Genomic DNA, 22,351 nt, shown 5'->3' with positions numbered 1-22,351 from the left:
ATATGGCACACTTATCTGGAAATACTTCAGGGGTTTCAAAGTCGTTATTTGGTTGGTTGAATTACACAGGATGTCCGGGAGACGCGTGTGTCGCATTCTTTAACGGTCTGCCTGGAAACAAATGCCGTGAGGCTAAACTCCCTCGTGGAAGAAGAACGCGTTCATATTTACAAGCGCTTACCAGAATAAACTAAACGCTGGATTTATGTGAAGTTCGTGGCTCCATTGTTGCTGTAAACTTGCACAACGTTCTTGAATTAATAATTTATAGATGCATGCCGGTCTGTTACTGTAGGGACATCGACTTTACATTTTCACGCCCCTAAACATGACGTGGAATAAAACGAACTGTGATTGGTTGCGCTACATGTCAGTCAAACGTCCTCTTGGGCGGTCCTTGGCCAATGAAAGCTGTGATAGAGCCCAGACCTTCTGCCATCAGTCTGAAGGTCTGGTTACGCAAGACTAATAGTGTAGTGACGTATAAAGCAAGTCACTTGGTCAACGTGTAAATTTAAGTGACCAACTTGAACCTGTTGCGAAATTTGTGTATGGAAATCTTTCGCCTTCATGCAAAATTCCAGATCATATGGATTTTCAATGGAAATTAATGGATTTTGCCTGCATGAAAGAACTTTGCTTGACCGCACCTTCAGTCAATTAATTTGCTAGCTAAATCTGTACCCTGCAAATGTTCAAATGATTCATCATTACACTTTTTAAATGTTTTTACTTGCATTATGGCAAAATGGTGTCTAGGCAGTCTTAACAAAATTGTTAACCAATTAACCAAAATTGCAATCAAATTTGATAGCCAATGATGCATTTTCATTGTATGGAAAATAACAGATCTGATATTTTGCTCCACAGGGAAAAAAATGAACGACATGAGGGTGGGTAGAAGACTGAATTTACAGTTTAAAATTCAATGAAATGGAAGTAGTAACAAATTTATTCTTCAGTATTGTGACATCCATCCGAGTGTAACGCCTTATGGAAAAAAAAATATAACAATTTACTTAGTTGTGTACATTGGCTGTTGGTTGGATCTGAATGCGAGCTTGCAATCAATGTTTAAGCAGAATAAATGATTGGAGAAGTCCGGCATACGTCATCAGAGTGAAGTCTGTCATTGCACTGGAGTTTTGATTAGAAAATATATATATAAAAAAGCATGGATGAATTGTTAATAAGATCAATAACATGAATTTACAAAATAGATTATAGAACATGTATTTAGAAAATAGATAATAGATGCCATTTCATTCCAACTTTAATGCAAATGATCTAAAGTAGATGTAAAATGATTGTATTGACCAAATTTAGACATGTACATGTTGTATTTACAGTAAAATCCACTTGGTTAAAACATCAATGGACATGGCGCCTCTCAGAAGTGTCTAGATGCTAGAAATAGTATCCTTTTAAATTCTCATGCAACTCTTGATATGCAGGAACAACATTGTTTTTTTTTGTCTGACATTGGCTGGGCTGTATTCAATAACTCCTGAACACTTCTGCATATGGGAGATGTTGATACTGTCCACATGTCTGGTTTCATATCACTGCTTTATACAAACTCTTCAGCCCTCTGCCATCAACACTCGGGGAGGAAAAAGAAAAAAAGAACCATTCCCACTGAAGTCTTGCCAAGTCTTCATCAACTACCTGTCAACAAACCATTGATTAAAGCACCAACCAAGAACAAATCAAATATAAAAAGTGACTGAACAGGAAAAGACCAAAACTCATACATCAGCAAACGAGAAATTCAGCAATAGCGTTTGATCACTGAGAACCACAGACGACCCATCTACGGTTCAGCATAACGGCTTCCTCTAATTCTAACATATACAAACACAGTAGGTCTCGGTTTCCTTTGGAGCTGTCCAGTGGTGAGGCAGAGCTAATGGTTTGAGTATGGCCGCTCATAAATCACAGCTGATGATTGACAGCTGATGGAGTTTGGCCCCGTTTCACTCCACGCTGTCAGAGTAAGGGCGTACAGGTCACCGCTCTGACCTCAGACCCACACTCCTTGCTTTCCACCCATCTGCCAAGTCTAGGTCTTTAATCTCAGCCCAGAATCAGAATGTTTTAGTCTGGACACCAGATCCTCTCTGTTTAAAGCCATGACCAATGCTGTATTTGTAGTGCTGTTTAAGATGAATAGGCTTATTTAGTGTGAAAGAGACTGCAGCACCTGAATTGAAATTGTGTCATCAAAACTTTCAAACATCCAAATTGATGCCACTGTACGCAATGAAGTCCACAAACATTGCTTAATTAATGTAAAAAATAAGTTTTTGCCAGTGTTTTATACCAGGGTTTCTCAAATGGGATCTGCAGAAAAGTGGGAAAAAGAGACTTTTTTTTTCATTTGTAATTAATTAGAAATGCCAAAAATAACAGATTAATTGTTGTAATTATTCCACTGATGGCCAGTTTTAACAGTAAGATATAAAAACTAAATCTATCCTTTAATTTAAAGGCTAGAATAAAGAAAAGAAAAGAATATTATATTAAATAAAATATATACATGCTAATGTGCGTGTGTGTGTATATATATATATATATGTGTGTGTGAGGGGGTCCTTCACAAAGATGGCTTCATCATATTTGGGGGTCGTAGGCATCAGAAAGTTTGAAAACTCTTGCTGTAGTCGGTTGCTTTGGCTGAAGTCAACAAAAGCTGCAGCTTAAAAGGATAGTTCACCCAAAAATTTAAATTATTCCATGATTTACTCACGCCATCCTAGGTGTATATGATCTTCTTTTAGACAAACACAATCCGAGATATATTTAAAAATATCCTGACCCCTTATTTACACTGCATGTACCTGCGGCGCGTTACGGTTGTGATGCGGCTACCGGAGCTGATCCGCGACCACTCTAGTCAATGCTTTTGTTTACACCAGCCGCGGCATGTTTCAGAAGCGGCCCAGAAGTGTCTCGCCACACCGCTTTGCTAAAGGTAATTAGGTAATTATAAAATTCAATCAAAAAAAAAAAAGAGCAAGTCTATATATTAGGGGTGCAACGGTTCAAATTACTCAAGGTTCGGTTTTTATCACGGTTTTAGGATCACGGTTTCGGTACGGTATGTGCTATGTTCAGGGAAAATAGTACTACTGTCAAATAAAAATAAAGAAAATAAAAATAAATAATCTAACTACAAGCAACAGCACAAATAAATACAATAGAGCAAAGACAGAAATAAAATAAACAGTGCTTTCAGGTACAGAATTTAAATAAAGTAGCTAATCAAATGTAAAACAACATCTACACGGTATACATTAAATAAAGATTAATCATTATTAATTAAAGTTATTACAAAAAGCTATTCAGTCATGAATGAGTGATTTCCTTGTCTTTTGTTGTTTGATTAACATTAAAAACATGCAGACAGCAGGAATATTAGGCTTCTTTCCCTTTAAGACATCCAGTACACTGATACTGAACACGTGTTCTTTCTCGAGTGTTTAAGTTCACTTAAGACATAACCTACTATTTTTGCTAGGATACTCTACAAGACGGGCATGTTGACATCATTTTTGTGTGAATTTGTCCGTTCAAGCAGAAGACTTGAAAGAGAACTCAATACTGAGGTTCTCTTTCGCGTCTTGCACTCGAATGTCAAAATGGGCAAGACTTAAATGAGTTTAGTTTAAACACAGATAGCGGTGTGTGCTGTTCATGTCTCACCTGCGCTCATGTGCTATCAACACCCGGGTGATGACAACGTAAATACTTTTCATATGGAGCATTCGGCACTCGCATTTAACAACATTTAGGGGAAGCCAGAATGCGTATCCATCGACAAAAACATACATTAGCGAAACTCTGTCTGTCTGTTTTAGTTATTTTCAACAAGACATATTATAGATGCGTATACGTTGTCAGATATGAGATGAACCGCGATGCAAGTGCGTGTTGAACCGTGTGTGGAGAATGGTACAGTTCGATTTTTTACCGAGAACCGTTACACCCCTACTATATACATGTGCACACAGTGTATTATTAGTCATCTGTGAACTTTTGTGGTGATCCGAGAGAAAACTAGATTGATTTTAGATTGTGAGATGTTAAATCACATTTGTCAACAGTAATTTTCAACCATTGTAATACCTCAACCACATAATACAGCCAATCTCAGCTGATTTAAGAGGGACAGGGCTGGCTGCATTTAGAGGATGAGATCTCATGTGTTTTTCTTTTGTCACATAATTTGTGTGTGCTGACGTTGATTATGTGCCTGATTCTCTGATACATTTCCATACATGTTAAATTGGAGAGCACAGACGCAAAGCTGGAACACCCAGAGCTGGTAATTGAACATAACAAAACAAATCAAATGACTTCTGTTTTTTAGACAGTAGCAATAAGGCAAGGGATACGCAGACAGCCAAATCAGAAAAACAGCATAGTAATCTGAATTGGTTAGGGAAAATCTTTGTTAAGGCAAGAAAATATTAATGTGAGCTTTCCCTGATGCCACACAGGAGACATATAGGAGAGTGAGCATGAAACAAATATGATGGGTCATTGTGCCAATACAGCACACGCAATTTAGCATTGCACAGGTGCAAAGACGCAGCAATTATTTCCCAATTAATGCCGGTTGTGTGATTATAGTTATGCTTTTATTTAAATATATGGTGCAGGCTAGATGTCCTCATAATTGAATTTCTCTTGGAAATGTGCCCGAAATGTGGAATGGCACAATGGATTCCTCCCCAGTGAGGTGACAGCATGCTTACTGTTCTGTTAACTCTCCCAATTAGGTCCCTCCTCATAATGTTCAATGGTGCATTTTCAGTTATTTTGTGAACAAGTGTCAAGTAAATAAATCAATAACTGCACACAAAGAAATATGTTTTCGTTAATGCCAGTGGTCTATAATTGTGATTGTTAAGGAACCACCATGTAAAGAAGCAATTCTGGGCTAAACTATTTACATAATACATTAGTGGGACAGTGCTTGTACTATCATTATTTGAAGTGCAGTATCTTGGAATACAATGTAAACACAACTGTACATGAATGTGGTAATAATGAATTATTACTGTCTAGGGTTGGATCAATATCAATTTTGGCTTCTGGTATCAGTATAGCTGATAAATGGATACCTTTGGCAACAAATGGACAGCCTTTAGCGACTTTATAAAATAAAACTAGCACTGTCAATACATTCAATAATTAAATGGCAATAATTTACATAATTTTGTAGTTAAAGGAAAAAAAAAAAAAAACTACTACTACTAATAATATTACTTATTAAATGAGCAGAATGTCAATATTGTTAGCTTTTATGAATACAATATCTTGTAAATAGCTTAATAATATATACAGTGCATTGTATATGCAGTGCAGTGTAACATCAAAAGTGGCATTTAAATTTTATAAGATTTATATAAAAATGACTGTCTCTATTCGCTTGTTAAGTCATAACGTAATAAACGCCGTTTCTGGGTTCAAGCCTCGACTCCTTTCACTTGAGAATGGCATCTCCGCGGCCGTTTATGAGCGCTATATATTCATATTAAACATTTAGTTTAGTTCTGGCAACTACAGCTGCCATTTTTTACCGTAAATTAAAAAAAAACTAGTTAACGCTGCTGTAAGGGTGTTTCTAAAACAGCGGCTATGGAAATGATGTTAAAAATTACCGTTATCAATTGCTCTCTAATTTTTTCCTCTTTTTGAAAGTTATGAAAACACTATTGTGGAGTTTTTCTTTTGCTATTTGTGCAAATGGAAACACAAAAAAATATATATAACAAAGTCTCTCACTCACCGCTATAAAAGTTTACTATGACGACTTTCGCTTCTGAAAAACACGGAAATGTGAAAAGGGTAAAATTATATTTAATACTTTATTTTTGATTAGACAAATGCAGTCTTGGTGAGCATATAAGGCTTTTATTACCAACCCCAAACTTTTGGACTTTTTCTATTTCCTTTTGTGAATTAGGTTGAGGGGTTAAAATTCATGCAGTGAGCATTGTTTCTCTTTGTGCACTCCATGAGTCGGGCCGGGTGGCTGGTTGAGCGTAAATCCCACTGAGACACACCTGCACCGCTGTGTCTGCCACCGAACAAAGAGAACACCCCGCCAAATCTCCTGATCCATATTATACATTACTCACAAACTCACTGACTCTCTCACAAACACACACACAGTCAGTTCAGCGCAGGTAATCATTACTCATTCAAATGTACGTGAGAGGCAGGCAGACAGGCCTTTCTCTTCCCTGAACAGAGGAGATGCATCAAGACATCAGCAGCGCAGCAGGGCTTCAGCCGACAGAAGGCTGCTGTGTGCTGAGCTGGTCTTCTCTGTCAGAGAGCCATGTTCCACTGCCATCCCTCACCCAGCACAACGCACAACCCTCCCTAACTCACACCAATGCTGTGCAATATGCCAAGTCGCTTTCATCCACCTCAAAGTAATTGGAGCAAACGTATGACTGAAGAGGAGCCTGTTTTTCAGGGGAGGAGGCGAAAACAGAGGACGATGATAAAAAGAAAACGACAGTGAAAAATGGGTCTCCGTTCTCGCTTTTAATTGTTATACGTAAGAGGAAACTCGTCGAGGCTCATTAGAGGCCGCTAACATATGTAGCTTTCCAGATCGCCATCCTGTCGGTTTATTTGGCACTGTTTGAGCCTTTGTGAGTGGAGCTATTGTTTTTTATGGAAGCAACATCAAAGCGGAGGTGGAACGGAACACCTTTCATCAACAAACACACACATTTAAATGCCAGAAAAACTTGGTTAATTAAAAACATTGTACTTTAATTGCTATTTTAAAAAGGCCAATTTTGGTAATGTGATACTGTAAAAAGCCAAATCAACTTTTCAGTAATGCTATTTCTGTTCAAAAAGTTTTGAAGCAATTTAAGACTATGTACCTGAGAGGTCCATGTGATGATTAGTGGAACAGGAAGATCTGCAGAAAACTCTGGGGCCTCAGCTGGATACTGAAAAGAGTAAAAAAAAAAAAGAGAAAGGGTAAGAAAGTAGTAATTTAGCAGATGCTTTTATCGCTCAAAATGTTAGTGGAAGTCTGGTATGGTATATTTCAAATATTAAAGTGTAAAAGGTAAGCATGAATGTTTTTATATTTATATATTACTGTTTTTTTTTTTTTTTTTATATATACAGTGTTTGTTTCTGACCCTGCTGTCCAAATGAGTATTTTGCTATCCAATGGTCATGCTTTAACTTTGCAATTTCTAGTATTGCATTAGTATTGCATCCTTCTCATGGCATTTAATAATTTAATAATGTCTTTTCAGTCCGAGTTAAATCTTTTTTGCTCATTTTATCTGTTAAAGAAAACCTGCTTAATAATTATGCACACCTGAATATAAGGTGTTTTTCACTTCCAGCCTTCATGAACAATTATAGATCATTTATGATTGATTAAATACAAAATTAATAGTAGTTATTAAGATTGATGTGGTTTGAAAATGTGCTTGTAAAAAAAATATGATCAGAAAATCACCTTGTATAATAATTATACAGTATTAATACACACTGTGTATATATTATATATATACTCATTTATTGAAATACAGTGTAGAAAACATGCTTAGATTATTTAAAACTAGTTTTTGTGTTTTAATTAAAAAGTGAAAGTAAAGCAATAAATTACATTTTAAAAAATATTATAATCAAATAAAAACAATTGTTGTTTTTACTTTATTTTAATAAAAATAAATGTAGACTTGGTGAGCATAAGAGACTTCTTTCAAATATATATTACACTTAAATATAATAAACTTGCTGACCCTAACGGTAAATGTATACTATATAAACACTGAACAATAGTGTATATTATATACAATATTAATAGAAATTTATATAATAAATGAATAATATTTAAGATTAAAATAATATTAATAATTTATACATTTATAAATTAATATAAATTATTTTATATTTAAACAGCATATCCACTCTCCATGCTGAAACACTAGGTAGGAGAACTTTCCACACCTGAAGGCCTTACTTATTCAACCTCTTTAAGCTTTAAATTCTCTTACATATGTTTCCACGCTACAACCAGTAATACAACTATGAGTATGACCCCACAACCCACATTTACACCAGCAGCAGAGATGCCTTTACTGGCTCCTGTTGAGTAAGCTGCCGCTGGGTGACGGAGGGCCTTGTGAGAGGTGCCCGGCTCTGGGAGGATGAGCAGATGTGAGGTGGGTAGATCACAGCTATTTTTAGCACCCAGCAGGATGGTGGGCAGGTGGGCACAGGGGGCTTCTCACGCCCTGCTGAATCTCATCAGGACCCCGTGCAGTGTCCGCAAGGAGCCACTGGCATCTATACCATGTCTCCACTTCCAATGCCAAACAGAGCTCACTCACACAGCCCAACTCTCAGACTAAACTACTCACACGCCTCAATTTTCTGCTTCTTCTGTGGCCCCTGTAATCACCTTATAAGGATCACTCATGGTCTTATCTGTGCCACCGCATCCCCGCAAACTCTCTCACCTCTCCTTCAGGCCCTGCCACAATCTCACGGCTCCATCTCTCAACATAATCTTACAGTCACAGCACATTAGTGCCACCTGCTTAAAGTTAGATACTAAAACCAAAGTTCTGCTCCTTTTGCAGTCCAGCTGAGTCTGAGAATCTAGATACCGAAATCTGTGCAAACTTATTCTGGTACATTTGCATCTATGACCCACAAAAATCATAGATCTGCAAAATGTTTCTTTTTTGAAGACTTAAATATCAAACTTGTTTAATGAAAAAGGAAATTTTCAAATTTCAAAAAAATGTGGCTTGTTTTGACAGTTACGTCACATTTACAAACACACACACACACACACTACAGTTTAAAAGTTTGGGGTCAGTAATATTTTTTTTTTTTTTTTTTTTTTTTTTTTTTTAGAAAGAAATTAAGACTTTTTTATTTATAATGTTACACAAGATATCTATTTCAAATAAATGTTCTTCTTTTGAAATTTCTATTCGTCAAATGATCCATCATTTTTTTTTATCATAACAAGAAATTATTCTTGAGCAGCAAATCAGCATATTGAAATTGTTTTTTTATTAAATAATTGTAGCCTTGGTGAGCATAAGTTACTTCTGCTCCAAAAAATATAAAATAAAAATAAAAAGAGAAATAAAAATCTTACTGACTCAAACTTTGGAATGGAAATATATACTGTAGTGGTCAAAATTGATGTCCAGCCTAAGGAAATTCACATCGTCCCCCTTTATTAAAATATTATTTACCATTTGTTATTGATTTTGTAAGCATATTTTGTAGTGGAGTCAATTATTTTATTTATGATAACGCAATGAAACATGACAAATTGTGTGGACAACATTTTTGGCCAGGCTGTCATACAAATAAACTATGAACACATGCAGCAAAAAGAAAAAAAGAGAATCAACGAAATATTAATAACCGATTTTTCCTGTGAGCTTTTTGTTTTCTATGCATTTTGTTTTTGCATAGTAAAATAAAACCTGTACCTGTAGTTTTGCCAATTACTTTTGTCAGAAAAATACCATAAATCAAGTTTAGTGTTTTGTGCTTTTGCTAAATGATTGTGTTAAGTTGACACAGCTAGCTTTTACTGAATGCAAATTACATGACCCTTTAAAAAATGACCTGGAAACTGGTCATATGGTCAAAAAAAAACAAACAAACAAAAAACATCAAGTTGAGGTAAAATAAGGCTTACAGTTTATTTTAACTTTAATTATTGTATCTTACAGTGTTAATTATACATTTAAGTAATGAGTAATATTATTTAACAACATGTACTTAGGGTTAAGGTTAGGATTAGGGTTTGGTTTAGGGTTGGTTGCATAGATGCATGTAATTTTGCAAAATTTACTGTTGATTTCTGTTTTTATTATAGTAAGTACATGTAATGTGTAATAAGGACTGTGCCCACCTGCCCACCATCCTGCTGGGTGCTGAAAATAGCTGTGAAATGAAGTGTTACCAAAATAAAAAATAAAACAGGGCTTGACCCTTGGCTTCACCTTGGACTTGAGCTTGATTGTAATAGCGTGCTGACGCCCTGCAGAGTCCTCTGCCTTCATCTTGAGTGTGCGGAACTCTGCATCGATGAAGAGCAGCCTGCCAAGACAGATCAATAATCACCACACATAAGACCACATACAACGCATATCAGACAGGTCAACAGTGACCACTTACAGAATATTTCTTGCAAGTAAAAACATAACAGGGATGTGCGATTTGGTCATTCTGACCAAATAAACCAGCTGAGACCTGTTGGTTTGAACAAATATGATTTTGGTAGATTTCCTTTAAATAAAGATGCTCCTCAGACGTAGACAATCCTTTCTCCCAGCAAACAGCGCTGAAAATCATCTACAGCGACCACAGATTTATTGCTAAAATCCCAGCACTTCACGACACACTCGTATTTCAGCAGCTTATTTACGAGTCGTGTAACAGCATATCGTGGTTAGTTCATACATGCACACTTTGCTCTGAGTGTTCCCATCAGCAGAAACTGCAGGATCACATATCCACGTTCTGTCCCTCAGCACTTAGATCCACATAAAAACTGTGGGAGAAGAACTTCGACACTTTTTGTTGGCTCACAATTCTTCTGCTATTACAGCAGAATATACTCACTGTACATTAATACATTTTTTTTTTTTTTTTAACTAACTCACTAGTGACTGTTTTGCAACTTAAACATCTGTGTGCAATGCCCGCAATTATTTCTCACTTTTTATTCAATTTTGAGGGGATTTTTTCCTTTTAATTAGAAACTACAGTGAAAAGTAGTGTGTGTATGAGCAATCGACTTAAAAATAAATAAATAAATGCCTTTATACTGTATATGGGTCAATTACGTGATGGGTCATTTTTTGTCCAAAGGCCTTAATAATAATAAAAAAACAAAGATATGACATCCAAAGAATGTGAGATAGTACAGCTAGGACACTTTTATTGAATCCAAAGGGTTTTAATTATATTTTGCTACATATAAATGTATTTTAAAGATTTTGAAGTGTCAAAAGGTTATTCGGTTTAACTGTCCAAAGGCCAATACAGCCATTTCATTTGTGATTAAAATATCTTAAAATGTAATAAATTATATATTTTTTTATTCTGGCATGATTTTATAACATCATATATGAACATAATGCAACATGGTATTAAAATTATGTGTAGAAGTCGTTGCTTTGTTATGAGAATGTCCGTAAAAATTAATTTCATTGATGTCATTCATTCGGAGTAACCATTAGGTGTGTTCAACATCGGCTGTGTCTGGATGCAACCGATCGGCGAGCTGAAAACGGAGACGTGAGAAAGTTAGACACTTTCTGCTTCTCGTAGTGACGCTCACACTGCGTTTGCATACTTTATCACTTTATCAGTGAAATAAATGCAATATTTGACTAATACACTGATGTTTCAGAGACATTTTCATTCAATACTTTATGTACTGCTTACAGCGTCTGTTTTTACAAGAATAAAGTTCAACATAAGCATATATTATTTAAATATCAATGTAGTGGGGTCTACGTTTTTTATCAGTTTTATTTTGATAAACATATGACACAATATAACATCGCGACTACATGAAAAGAGCTTTAACTGTAATAAAAATACAGATTTTTGAGCATTAGTCGGGGTTGCCAGGTTTTCACAACAAAATCCGCAAAGTAACTAATGAAAAATTCATGTTTTCACTTGTTCACACGCATGTCCCAAAACATCAGGTCATTCGGTACATCTCTATAAAACATGGAAAATGTTGTAATATTTTAAAAACTTTAAAAATATAAAATGTTTGATTGTCCATTTGCTAGCTAGCTAGCTAGATATTAGCCTGTTAGCATTGTTTGAAAATATTGTCATTCGGTATAACCAAAAGTGTCATTTGGTAAAACCAAATTTTGGTTAAACCGAATGACTTTTTTGGTAACAAATTTTGTCCATTTTGTAAAAAAAGACAAAAGCAGTGTTAATTGACTATAAAAACCACATAATCTAATTGTTAACACTTAATAAAACTTCAAAATTAATTGTATCTCTATTTTTTTTTTTTTTAATGGCAGCAGTGTACTTTTTTTTTTTTTTTTTAATTGGTTTTGAGATAAGCTCTGAATGAATGCAAATGTATAATTTTGTATAATGTATAGTTTTTATGAATGCATATTTTAAAAAGTGCATTGATAATCCCTTAATTATTCTAAAATTGTTATTGGTGACATTGGTGGTTACATTTGGGAATACTGACTGTAATTGTGACAGACCTACCTGCAACCACGCTTTTATTTCTCTGTTCTACTGTTCAAAGTGATCTTAATGCTCAGTCTATTTCTCTCACAAGCCATGAAGCAATAGGACGAATCTTTTGCATCACATTCAATTACATGAGCTTTTGGCACAAAATCACACCAATCATTCATTTCCTCAAAATTGAGATCTCTTTTCTGACACGAACGTCATTCAGCCACTCTGCATTCTACAGGGATCTCCCGCCACAGTATCAGGCCTTGCTGGCGTTCACCTCAGTTGATTGAAACAGCTTGACGGCTCGATGTCTTGCTGGGAGGATTGATGAGAGCATTACATTTGCAACTAGAAAATCAGCTCCCCTCATAAATGGCGAAAGGAACATTTGGCATGTTTGCATACAAACAGGCCATAGATGAAAGCCTAAAGCCGTACAAAAACAAAACAAAACAAAAAAATCGGAACAGTAAGGGGAAAACATAAACTGTAATACCGCCAAGGCCACTTTTACGAAGACTTCTCATCACAACTTTCCAGATATGCAAAAAAGCCAGCTGCTGAAAATAGTACAGTTATTCCATTCTCACAGGTGCCACCAGGGATCATGGGTTTTAAGATATAACTGCTGGCTGGAGTGAGATGGTGAGAAGACCAGCCAATAGGAAACCTGCTCAGGTGTCATTATCTTGGCGGGGTGTTAAAAGACCACAGCGAGAGGCCCCGCGCTTCTCTCTCATACATGTGCAAGGTGTGACAACCTCTCACCATGGCTCCCATGCACCAATTGTCTAAAAAAAATCTGAACATTTTCAGATGACGATGTCAGACCAAATGCAATATCTCACAGTAAAATGGGAGCAAAATGGGATCAAAGTCAAAATATTCAACTTTCATTTTCTTATGACCTAACGCTTTGCCGCGATACTTCAAATAGCACACTTAGACTAGCACACTATAAAGCAGCCAGAGACTGATGTTTTGTAATTTCCTAAATATCTGACTCTTTTGAACTATTCCAGGGATAAGAGGGGAGAACAGACCTGACCCCATCTATACAGTAATTAACAGTAAATGTGGCTTCTTCAAGGCAACTAAAACTCATTAAAATGACCAGGTTCTGCGGCACTTCCCCCTTCCTAAACCAATCAGGGTCCGCAACTGTGCCGGACTTGAGGCTATTAACAGAGACACGAATTAAGGATCTTAATTAATCTCAAGTGCATTTACAGATAGCGCTGGTGTATAATACTTCTGACCGCAATTCAGGTCTGAAACGTGCACCTTATTTCCAGCCTAACTTTTCAGCCTACATTTCCCCATTAAACTTGAGAGTGGGTCTCCAATTAGACCAATTTGCATTTGCTAATATCATAATTATATCTTTGGACATTAATAGAAAGTGGAAAATGAGAAGCCTAGTGAAATCACAGCTTGATACGTGGCTGACAGACACCACATTAGCCTCCTCTGTTACAAAGCAAGAAATGTGACACGATGTTTTCACGAAAAGTTGACGACAGCCATTCACGTCCTTACAGTAATGCGAAGGATTTGTCCTATGTGCAATTATAAGAGAACACAATGGAATGCGAGTCGAGAAAAGCACTAGGCCACTAGAAATCATCATACTTATCCCATCCTAAGATCTCCATCTCTGTTATCAGCTGGGAATAATACTGGGGTGGTGAGAAGGACTGACATCCTGGCTGGCTCTTTAACGCCACTTCCTGATAATAGACAAGTTCATAATAATGAGAATCATTTATTCAATCTGCGGGACTCGTGTGCTTATTATGGTAATATGATGCTAAACATTACATCATGTATAACATTTGTCAACCTGAATATGGTAATGCAGGAAAAAAACATGCAATATTTTAGCAATGTTTACCAATACTGTTCTGAGTTCCAGGATAAAGGCCATCAGATTAGTTGAATGCTGTAATCTCTGTTAAAAGAAAACAACAAATACAATTCAAATGCTTTGATTAAAGTACTACATAAAGAATGACAAAACCAGCATCTGTCATTTGACTAATGAGAGTGACCATTAGAGTTAATTTTTAATAATTTTAAATTCATAAGAAAATAATGAACTTTAACTAGTTAGGGTACCGCATAAATCTAGGCAGGGTAAATCATAAATCTAATCTTTTCACCCTAGAGGCACATGGAAAATGATTTTTTTTCTTCCCTCGACAAACATTATGTGTTAATTAAGACGTATTTCTTGAATGATGAGAAATAGCTGCAAACTATTTGCCTTTGATTTATTGTACCTGCTTCAAAATATGTTGATAACCATGAAGTAGCCGTTTCATTTGCCAACAACAATGTAATCTGCAAAATAACCCAAAGACAAGCAAAAGAAAATTAAATAATAATAATACCAGTAATAAAAAAAAAATCATACTTAATAAACTTTTGTAATTATGTATATTAACAAAATAATAATCCTCCTGACTACCAGAAAAAAAAGGTTTTGTGAATTTAGTATTTTTTTCATGTCATTACATTGTTTAGTGCATAAGAAAGAAATGGAAAAATAAAATTTTTGAAAACTGATATTTTATTCATATGTTATGCTATGTCCTCTGTAGTGGACACCAGGACTATGTTTTTTTTAAAAATTAAGACATGAATAGACATGAAAAGTCAAAAACAATGGGATTTTTTAAATCACCAATCAATTTTTAGGTTTCAGGATTTTTTATACCAGACTTTGTATAAAAAGATATAACAGAATGATTTGATATACCATTTTGCTTTATGCAATATGTGTGTAAAATGGCCAACATTTTCTTGAGATGTTGGTTTATAACAAACAATTTGAATAATTAGTCAGGTGTAAATTATAATAACAAAATTGTATCATATTTCCATAAGGGTGTTAAATTTGAACACTAAGTTAATGTCAGCTATTTTAGTGATCATAGTGATACCTCCAAACATTTGGTATCTCTAAAAATTCCTGAATGTGCTCTTTACAGGACATTCAGACTTAAAACTGTGACATATGAGGTCTCAGAGAAATTGGCTAAAATATAATGTCCTCTACAGAAGACAAAACTCCATAGCTGGTAGTCAGGAGGATATATACTACAGGAGGATATATTATTTTTACAATTTACATAAAACATATGACCATGTCTTGTATCTGATCCAATGTTCTTTACATATGCTATATGTTTTTGTATTCTTGCATATTTTAATAGATAAACACTCATTAAATAAAATATATTACAATCATACTTTGCCTGTTTCATCTGATGATCAGGGGGTAGAGATATTCTTATCCTGAAGTCTTTTTCCTGTCAAAGATTAAATAAGAAAAATGTGACACTTGTGACAATCGGTTCAACTGCTGTTATACGATTCACACACACATTACATATTCACACTGTAAACGGAGCTGACAACCTACACTTGAAAAGACTGTGAACTGAGATGTGAAACTTTCCTTACCAGCACTGTGATGAACCCGTCATAGACTGTCTTCTCCTTATTAAGCGCAATGATCATAGGGCTTTCTCTCATCAGCAAACAGCTCATGATGAAACATAAATACGTCAAAGCCCAGATGAATATAAACCGCTAGCTAAACACTTAATTAGATGTCTCGATAGTGAACTAAGTCATATATACACAGACAGAAGGTTTTTGTACAGAAAACAGTCAAACGCTACTGTCAGAAGAGTCTTATGCTGTTGTGATGCCAGGCAAAGCGAAAGTAACTTCCCGCGAAAAGACTCGAGCGTCACTGACGTCATTAAAGTTTGAATGACCAAACTTTATTTGAACTCATTTGCAAACGCCTTTAACCAAATAAGGCCTGTTGAACGGTTAGGATTTGAATTATAAAATCACTGTTAAATTACCTGAAGTGTACAGATACAGAATTTCTCAACATTTTGTAAAATAAAGATGTTATATTGTCCAATATATGAAGTTTAGGATTAGTTAATCACTTGATGGATGTTTATATTATTTTCCTTCAATTAAAGAGAGCGCCTTTAACCAAAACCAAAAGAAGCAAACTAACGTTAGTCAAAGTGTAACAGGTAAGTTAGGTCAAAACGTCACTCCCTCTTTTGTACACTTGGCTTGCCTGACGTGTCGTCATTGTAGTAAAAACACTTTGTTTCATGAGTTTTGTCCTCTCAACTAAAATTACAGTATCGTCATTTTGTTGTATCTGTTGGATGAACAAGTAAACACAATAAATCCTCACTGGCATACATTTTAGACGAGAGTCAACTAATGAAGATATTTTTCTTACTGAAAGCTTGAAGTGTGTTTTCAGGACAATGATATTTTCAGGAAGGGGCAAGTTGTCACGTTGTAAATGCTATCAAGTCATAGTAGCCTACTGTAGTAATACTATATTTGTGGAAATCCTTCGATAATTTTGTATGTTACCTTTTACATTTGTATCGTTTTGAATAGCTTAGCTGATTTTGCTGTAGTCTATGGCAGGCAATTAAGACAGTGGTTTTTAACCTTTTTGACTCAATGGATTCAATATTAGAATGCCCAAGAGATTTTATGTATTTCTTCTGTAATTATGACACATACTTTTTCATTTTTTAAAACAAAAATGGTAATGTTTGTTTATTAAAATAACCATGATTAATTTTGTGTTTCCAAAAGATTCAAAAACTGTATGTTCATTAGTTTTTGGCTGGATTCTTGATCAGGATTGGAAATTCCTGCCCTAGGATTCCTGCCTTGCTGAGGCTTATTGGACCACCTGACACCCTGGTTGAGAACCACTAAGGTATGTTTGAGTGTGACATGTCCTGCTATTGGGAATGCTAAATGAAAAAAATGGAAATCTTAAGTAGATTTATCATTATTATTTGTAGCCAGGAGTATCGTGTTTATACAGAAACTGATTATGAGAAATATTCACTGGAGTAAATGGTGTGACACGTAGCCTCAATTCCCTGCATATCAGCATATCACTTGTTCCCTGACAGGTTTCCTTTATGGCAACTCTCCAACCCTCCTTCCTAAACTTTTTTTTTTCTTTTTCTCAAACAGACTATAGCACATATCTTTCATTAATACTAATGTGAATATATAAACTGTGAAATATAAATGCGCCCTTCCCTTGTCACTTTCTGCCATACTCTGATACTATGGATGCAGATGTCTTTGTTTTGGCATCTACAATTCCGCTTTCATTAAACCTCGCAGTAATAAGCACAGTGTTTTCTTTGTCCAAACATGCTTAAATATTCAGAAAAGCTGCCTTTAAGCAAACACATATCATTACAGCTGAGAGCTCTGTATTGGAGTGTGTGATTGTATATTGCTTGTGTAGAGTGTCAAGCGTACGTGCTACACATTGTGCCTGGAGAGATTGATGTTTTGTCATCCACCTGCTTCTAAGCTGTAAAAGCAAGCGCAGCAAAGGCAAACCTACCCAGCTTCAAAATCCAAACAAAGAAATCTTAGTGGGCTGTTTACATATCTGTGGAAGGATATCTGGGCTTGTGTTGACGGGGTGCTAGAGTGGTTGAGAGATCAGTCCCCGCACAATGGGTGAGTGTTAAATGCTTTTTTTGTTTGCGACAGTGAGGAACAATTTAAAGCGATTTTGGCTCTGGCTGTGGTTTGGAGAGGGTGAGCCTGGCAACCTCACATATGGAGAGAGAGAGAGAGAGAGAGAGAGAGAGAGAGAGAAAGAGAGGTTCTTCTTTCCCGTCACATGCAGATTGTTACAGCGTACACTGCACAGGGTTAATGGCAATCCTGAAAAAAAGGATTTAAACAATTATGCTTTTCGGAATTGCTGGAGAAACGCGGATTATTTCTTTTCCCTGCCTTCTGCCTTATTGCTGCGGCATCTGCCTTTCTTTTATACCTTTTGAGGAGCGTGATCTATTGTGCATTGTTTATCTCCAGCCATGGTCACTTCTCTGGAATGCAATTGGCTGGAACTACATCGTGTGGGTCTTGCTCCCTGCTTTTTTTTTTCTCCCTCTCCCTCTCTCTCTAACAGATTCTTTTGAAGCGAGACAAGAGCAGGGGTGGCCGATTTATCGCGCCTCTCTCTCCTTGCCATGCATTCATCTGAATGAGAATAAGGAGCTATTGTTCTGTTCCGTTCTCGGTAGACAAGCTTTAATGCTGTTTTTACGAACCGGTTTGAAAATATATTGTTATTGCTAATGCAGATTGTGGGATTTTTTTTTTTTTTATAGATGTTGCTTTCTCATATGTCATTTAAAACATATTAGAACATGCTTGATTGTAATGTGCTTTTTTTATTTTTTTCAGACATTTCAGAAAATTGTTATTAAGAATGTTCTATATTTAATTGTTTAATTTGTTGTTATTAATTAGTATTAGTAGTAATAGAAGAATTTATTACTATTATATATAACATTATTTAATTTAATTTACCTTTTAGATAATCTATTAGACAAAATAGTTAGATTAATTATATTTTTAAATGTATATAATTTAGAAATAATTTTATATCTGTTATATATATATATATATATATATATATATATATATATATATATATATGTATATATGTATATATATATATATATATATATATATATATATATATATATATATATATATATGTGTGTGTGTGTTTACTTTCTCAGACTTGAATACTGAGCATACCCAGTATCCTCACCTGTGCATACTAAGCAGACAGAGAGAGTGAACCATTATGATGTAGACTTTGGCATGTGTATTAGTTGCAGCTTTACCAGAGCTCCCATAGCTGGCCATTATTTGAATGACTGGTGTAATGAGACGGATCAAACCCGGTGCTGAGCTGACCAGGGAAGCTGTGCATGTCAGCTATTTGGCCAGGGTCCTGGACCATCATTACACTTTCTTTATGGAGCCATTCAGACTGTACATGAAGCACAATATGTCAGTGGAAATTAAAGTGTCCCAGCACTCTCTCCTCGTTCCTGCTCATTTACCGTGTGCACTGGCCGTTAGCCTTTGCATGTCTGTAATGGGACACCTTCCCATGTCTCACCACCAGCCAAATACTTCAAAGTTATATACTGCTTGGATATAGTTCACCAGTGGCTAAAAGTCAAACGTGGATTTAAAAAAAAAAAGTTATACCTTGCAGAATATCTTCTGTACAGAAGGGCAGACTGGGGCTAGTTGTCACACATTTCATCTCTTAAATTATCTTTTTATGGGTGAATTATGTTAACCAAACTAAAATTACAGTATCATGTTTTTGCTTTAGTTGTTGTTTAAAGAAGTAAATATAATAAAACCACTTTGGTATACATTCTAACAATAGTCAAGTATAATGAAGATACATTTTTAAGGGAAAAATTGAATGGGTCAGGTCGAGTTAAGTTGTACATTTATACAATTTATTAATTGCACTATTTGTGGCTAAAACAATGCTTTGTATATATTTATTATGTGCTAATATTTTGTTATTATGAAACTATTATTTTTTTTCATGTATTTCTATATGCCTGCTAAAAATGACTTTCAAAAATGATTTAAAGACTTTCAAAAATTATTTAATAATAAAAATATTAAAAAATATTCATAAAAGGTTTGACAGCTAGCCCTAGTCCCCCCTACATTGTTTGTGCCAACTGTAGTATTGACTATAGAAGGAATTAGTTGAATTGCTTATCCAGTTATGCTTAGCTGTTAGCACACTGGCACCCATCCACTGCAGTGTGTCTAAATGTACACTACGACTAATTTGCTGTATCACGCTCTGGACCAAACCCTTTTCTTATGGAGGTGAGGCAGGCAGTGTGAAGACTTAGCCTGGATTACAGGACTTCAGAGATAGCGCTGAATCCAGCCTCCTGTCTGACAAGAATTGATCGGATTAGAAAGGGTGGATTCCATCCTTTAGGGGAAACCAAGCACGTTGTATATAATTGACTTTTTTTTCTCCCTCCATGTCTTGTGGGTTGACAGTGCTAGCAGAAGGGAATACTTTGGTGGGTAAATATCAGAAAGGACTCTGGTTTGACCAGGTTGGCGGAGGCTTAGAAAGGCGATCGATATCACTGGTGTTGAGTTGCAGCGGCAGCCCATGGACACGGCGCAGAGGAAGCGTGATGCGCTGTGATGCTCGACCTGCACATCCACCGAGGTCCAAACGACTCTGCCACGGGTCTTGTTTCAGAGGGTTTTGGTTGTTTACCTCCTTTGTGCTCCTTTTCATCCACTCCCCCCCCATCCTCTGCTCTCTTAAACTTTGCTGTTTGCTCCTACACAGTGGAATAGACACACATGCTCCAGCTCATCAGAGTGGCATGGATAAGGTTTTTATCTCTTTTGGTAAATCCTAGTGTCAAAAATGGAACTCTTACTTACAGCTTTGAATCGGGCACATCCGGTAACCTTTGAAGTGTGTGTGGAGAACAATCACAGTCATGTGAGAAGGGCTCTGCAAATGCTAGGTCGCTTCAGGAAAAAAAAAAAGTTAAAACAGTCTTTGCTTTTTATATGAATGATGGCTCTCGGCAGTTGCAGTTCAGTTGTAACTTTACAGTATATATCTCCTTCAAGGTCATTAAATAAAATTCAATTACATTATTGATCAAATGTTTTAGGAAGGAAAGATCAGCTCTATGTTGTTTTAGTCAACTTTTTTTAAAATTATTATTATTATACATTTTCTTTAAGTAGCAATTTTCATTGGTTTTTTTATTTTATTTTTAGTCATTTTAAACCCAGGGTTTTGAAAATATGTTAGCTGCATGCATTTTTATATGCATGTTAAGAAATAATAACTTATAATATATATATATATATATATATATATATATATATATATATATATATATATATATATATATATATGAGCCCATTTCATCTTCAATATTGTGTCATTAGACCAGAGTCTCTGTGAAAAATTGCAATTCTTCACATAACCATGTGTTAAAAACTGAGCACCTCTACCGTTTTGGCAAAGAATTAGGTTGAGCTTAATGGATCAATTTTTTGATTATTAAAGCCAAGTCTGTGTGCTGAGGCGTAATGCGTTCAGCATTGATCCCTCTCCAGCCTTTTATTGCCGTTACTCCAGTGCCTCTCACATTTAAAAGATATGTTCACACGAATAAAGATTTTACAAAGTGACACGGGGATAAATAAGATCTTGGAGTGCAGAGATCACATTCTTAAAGGAAGGTACAGTCTGGAGAGAAGTCAAGGAACCACTCAGGGAGCCTTGAGGGATGCCACAAGTTTTGAAACTACAGCATAAAAGTGATTCCTGGAAAATTGAAGCTAAAAAACTTAACACGGGCCAATTTTAAATTTGATTTACTTGTGTGCTACTAAAGTTTCAGTGATGGTGAATGCTGCCAATACATAATGACTCCTTTGTTCCTATATTATATTAGATTGATATAAAGTATCAATTTGTTCAACATGTTTTTGTTTTAGCATATCTTGATTCATTGTTAGTCGGATGTTGAAACTATGCTAAATTTGAGCAGCTCTTCTGGCTCGTCTTAACAGTTGAGTTTGATTTAGAGGATGCTATAGAAAAAGCATCCCGACATGTTCAAAGGGCCGAGAGCATATGGAGTCTTTATTGACCATATGAGTTGAAATGAACCCAAAAGCTTGGCGTGTAATGATTGTTGCACACTGGGCCCACGAGCTGTGCCGTGAGCTAACCAATCAATACCCCATCAATAGCTTTTTATTAAAATTGTTCGCAAGCAAATCAAAATCTATATTGTTTTCACTGAAGAAAAGAGTGTGAAATATTCCATTTATGCGTTAGTCAGAAGAACGGAGTGAAATATTGGTTTCTATGCATGATGGAATTAGCGCTCGTTGCCTATACGTATTGTTATTAGAATACCTCGCCCGAATTGATTTTACTAAGCGATGCGTTTGTGATTAACTTATTTCCATTCATTTCAACTGAGCTGAATTAACTATCATATTACCTCTGTATGAAGATGAGATTAATAACACAAGTACTCATTATACTTATGAGATGAATGATATGCTGCACAGGCCGTATCGATTCAGCTGTGAGGAGAGAGCGTGGGGCGAGTTGCTTATCGGCAAGCTCTTATCGTTTATTTACTGC

At 35.7% G+C, this 22,351-nt stretch overlaps 1 protein-coding gene and 1 long non-coding RNA gene across 11 annotated transcripts in view; one reads left to right on the top strand and one right to left on the bottom strand.

Moving 5' to 3' along the window:
• Positions 1-16,022, bottom strand: part of fancl (FA complementation group L) — a 25,813-nt gene extending 9,791 nt beyond the window's left edge. Inside the window, exons 1-7 of one of the 2 annotated variants that reach the window (XM_048204951.1) lie at positions 15,736-16,022; positions 15,523-15,581; positions 14,550-14,610; positions 14,162-14,218; positions 13,900-13,997; positions 10,032-10,128; positions 6,915-6,983 (exon numbers count right to left, since the gene is read on the bottom strand). In XM_048204951.1, coding sequence (XP_048060908.1) covers positions 6,915-6,983; positions 10,032-10,128; positions 13,900-13,997; positions 14,162-14,218; positions 14,550-14,610; positions 15,523-15,581; positions 15,736-15,822 — 528 coding nt within the window. In that variant the 5' untranslated portion in view covers positions 15,823-16,022. The remainder of the gene's footprint in view (positions 1-6,914; positions 6,984-10,031; positions 10,129-13,899; positions 13,998-14,161; positions 14,219-14,549; positions 14,611-15,522; positions 15,582-15,735) is intronic. The other variant, XM_048204950.1, reaches the window with a different exon arrangement.
• Positions 16,023-16,066: 44 nt separating this feature from the next.
• The window catches only part of LOC125276940, a 342,031-nt gene continuing 335,746 nt past the window's right edge, over positions 16,067-22,351 (top strand). For 2 of the 9 annotated variants that reach the window (XR_007186779.1, XR_007186780.1), the window contains exons 1-2: positions 16,070-16,331; positions 16,921-17,047. This is a non-coding gene — a long non-coding RNA (uncharacterized LOC125276940). Of the gene's footprint in view, positions 16,332-16,920; positions 17,048-22,351 lie in introns of all 9 variants that reach the window. The other 7 variants (XR_007186778.1, XR_007186781.1, XR_007186774.1 and 4 more) reach the window with 7 other exon arrangements.

Source organism: Megalobrama amblycephala, linkage group LG10 (assembly GCF_018812025.1).
Source record: "Megalobrama amblycephala isolate DHTTF-2021 linkage group LG10, ASM1881202v1, whole genome shotgun sequence".
NCBI classification, from domain to species: Eukaryota; Metazoa; Chordata; class Actinopteri; order Cypriniformes; family Xenocyprididae; genus Megalobrama; species Megalobrama amblycephala.
Note: the sequence above shows the minus strand (reverse complement) of the source record. Positions and strands in the feature narration are given on the sequence as shown.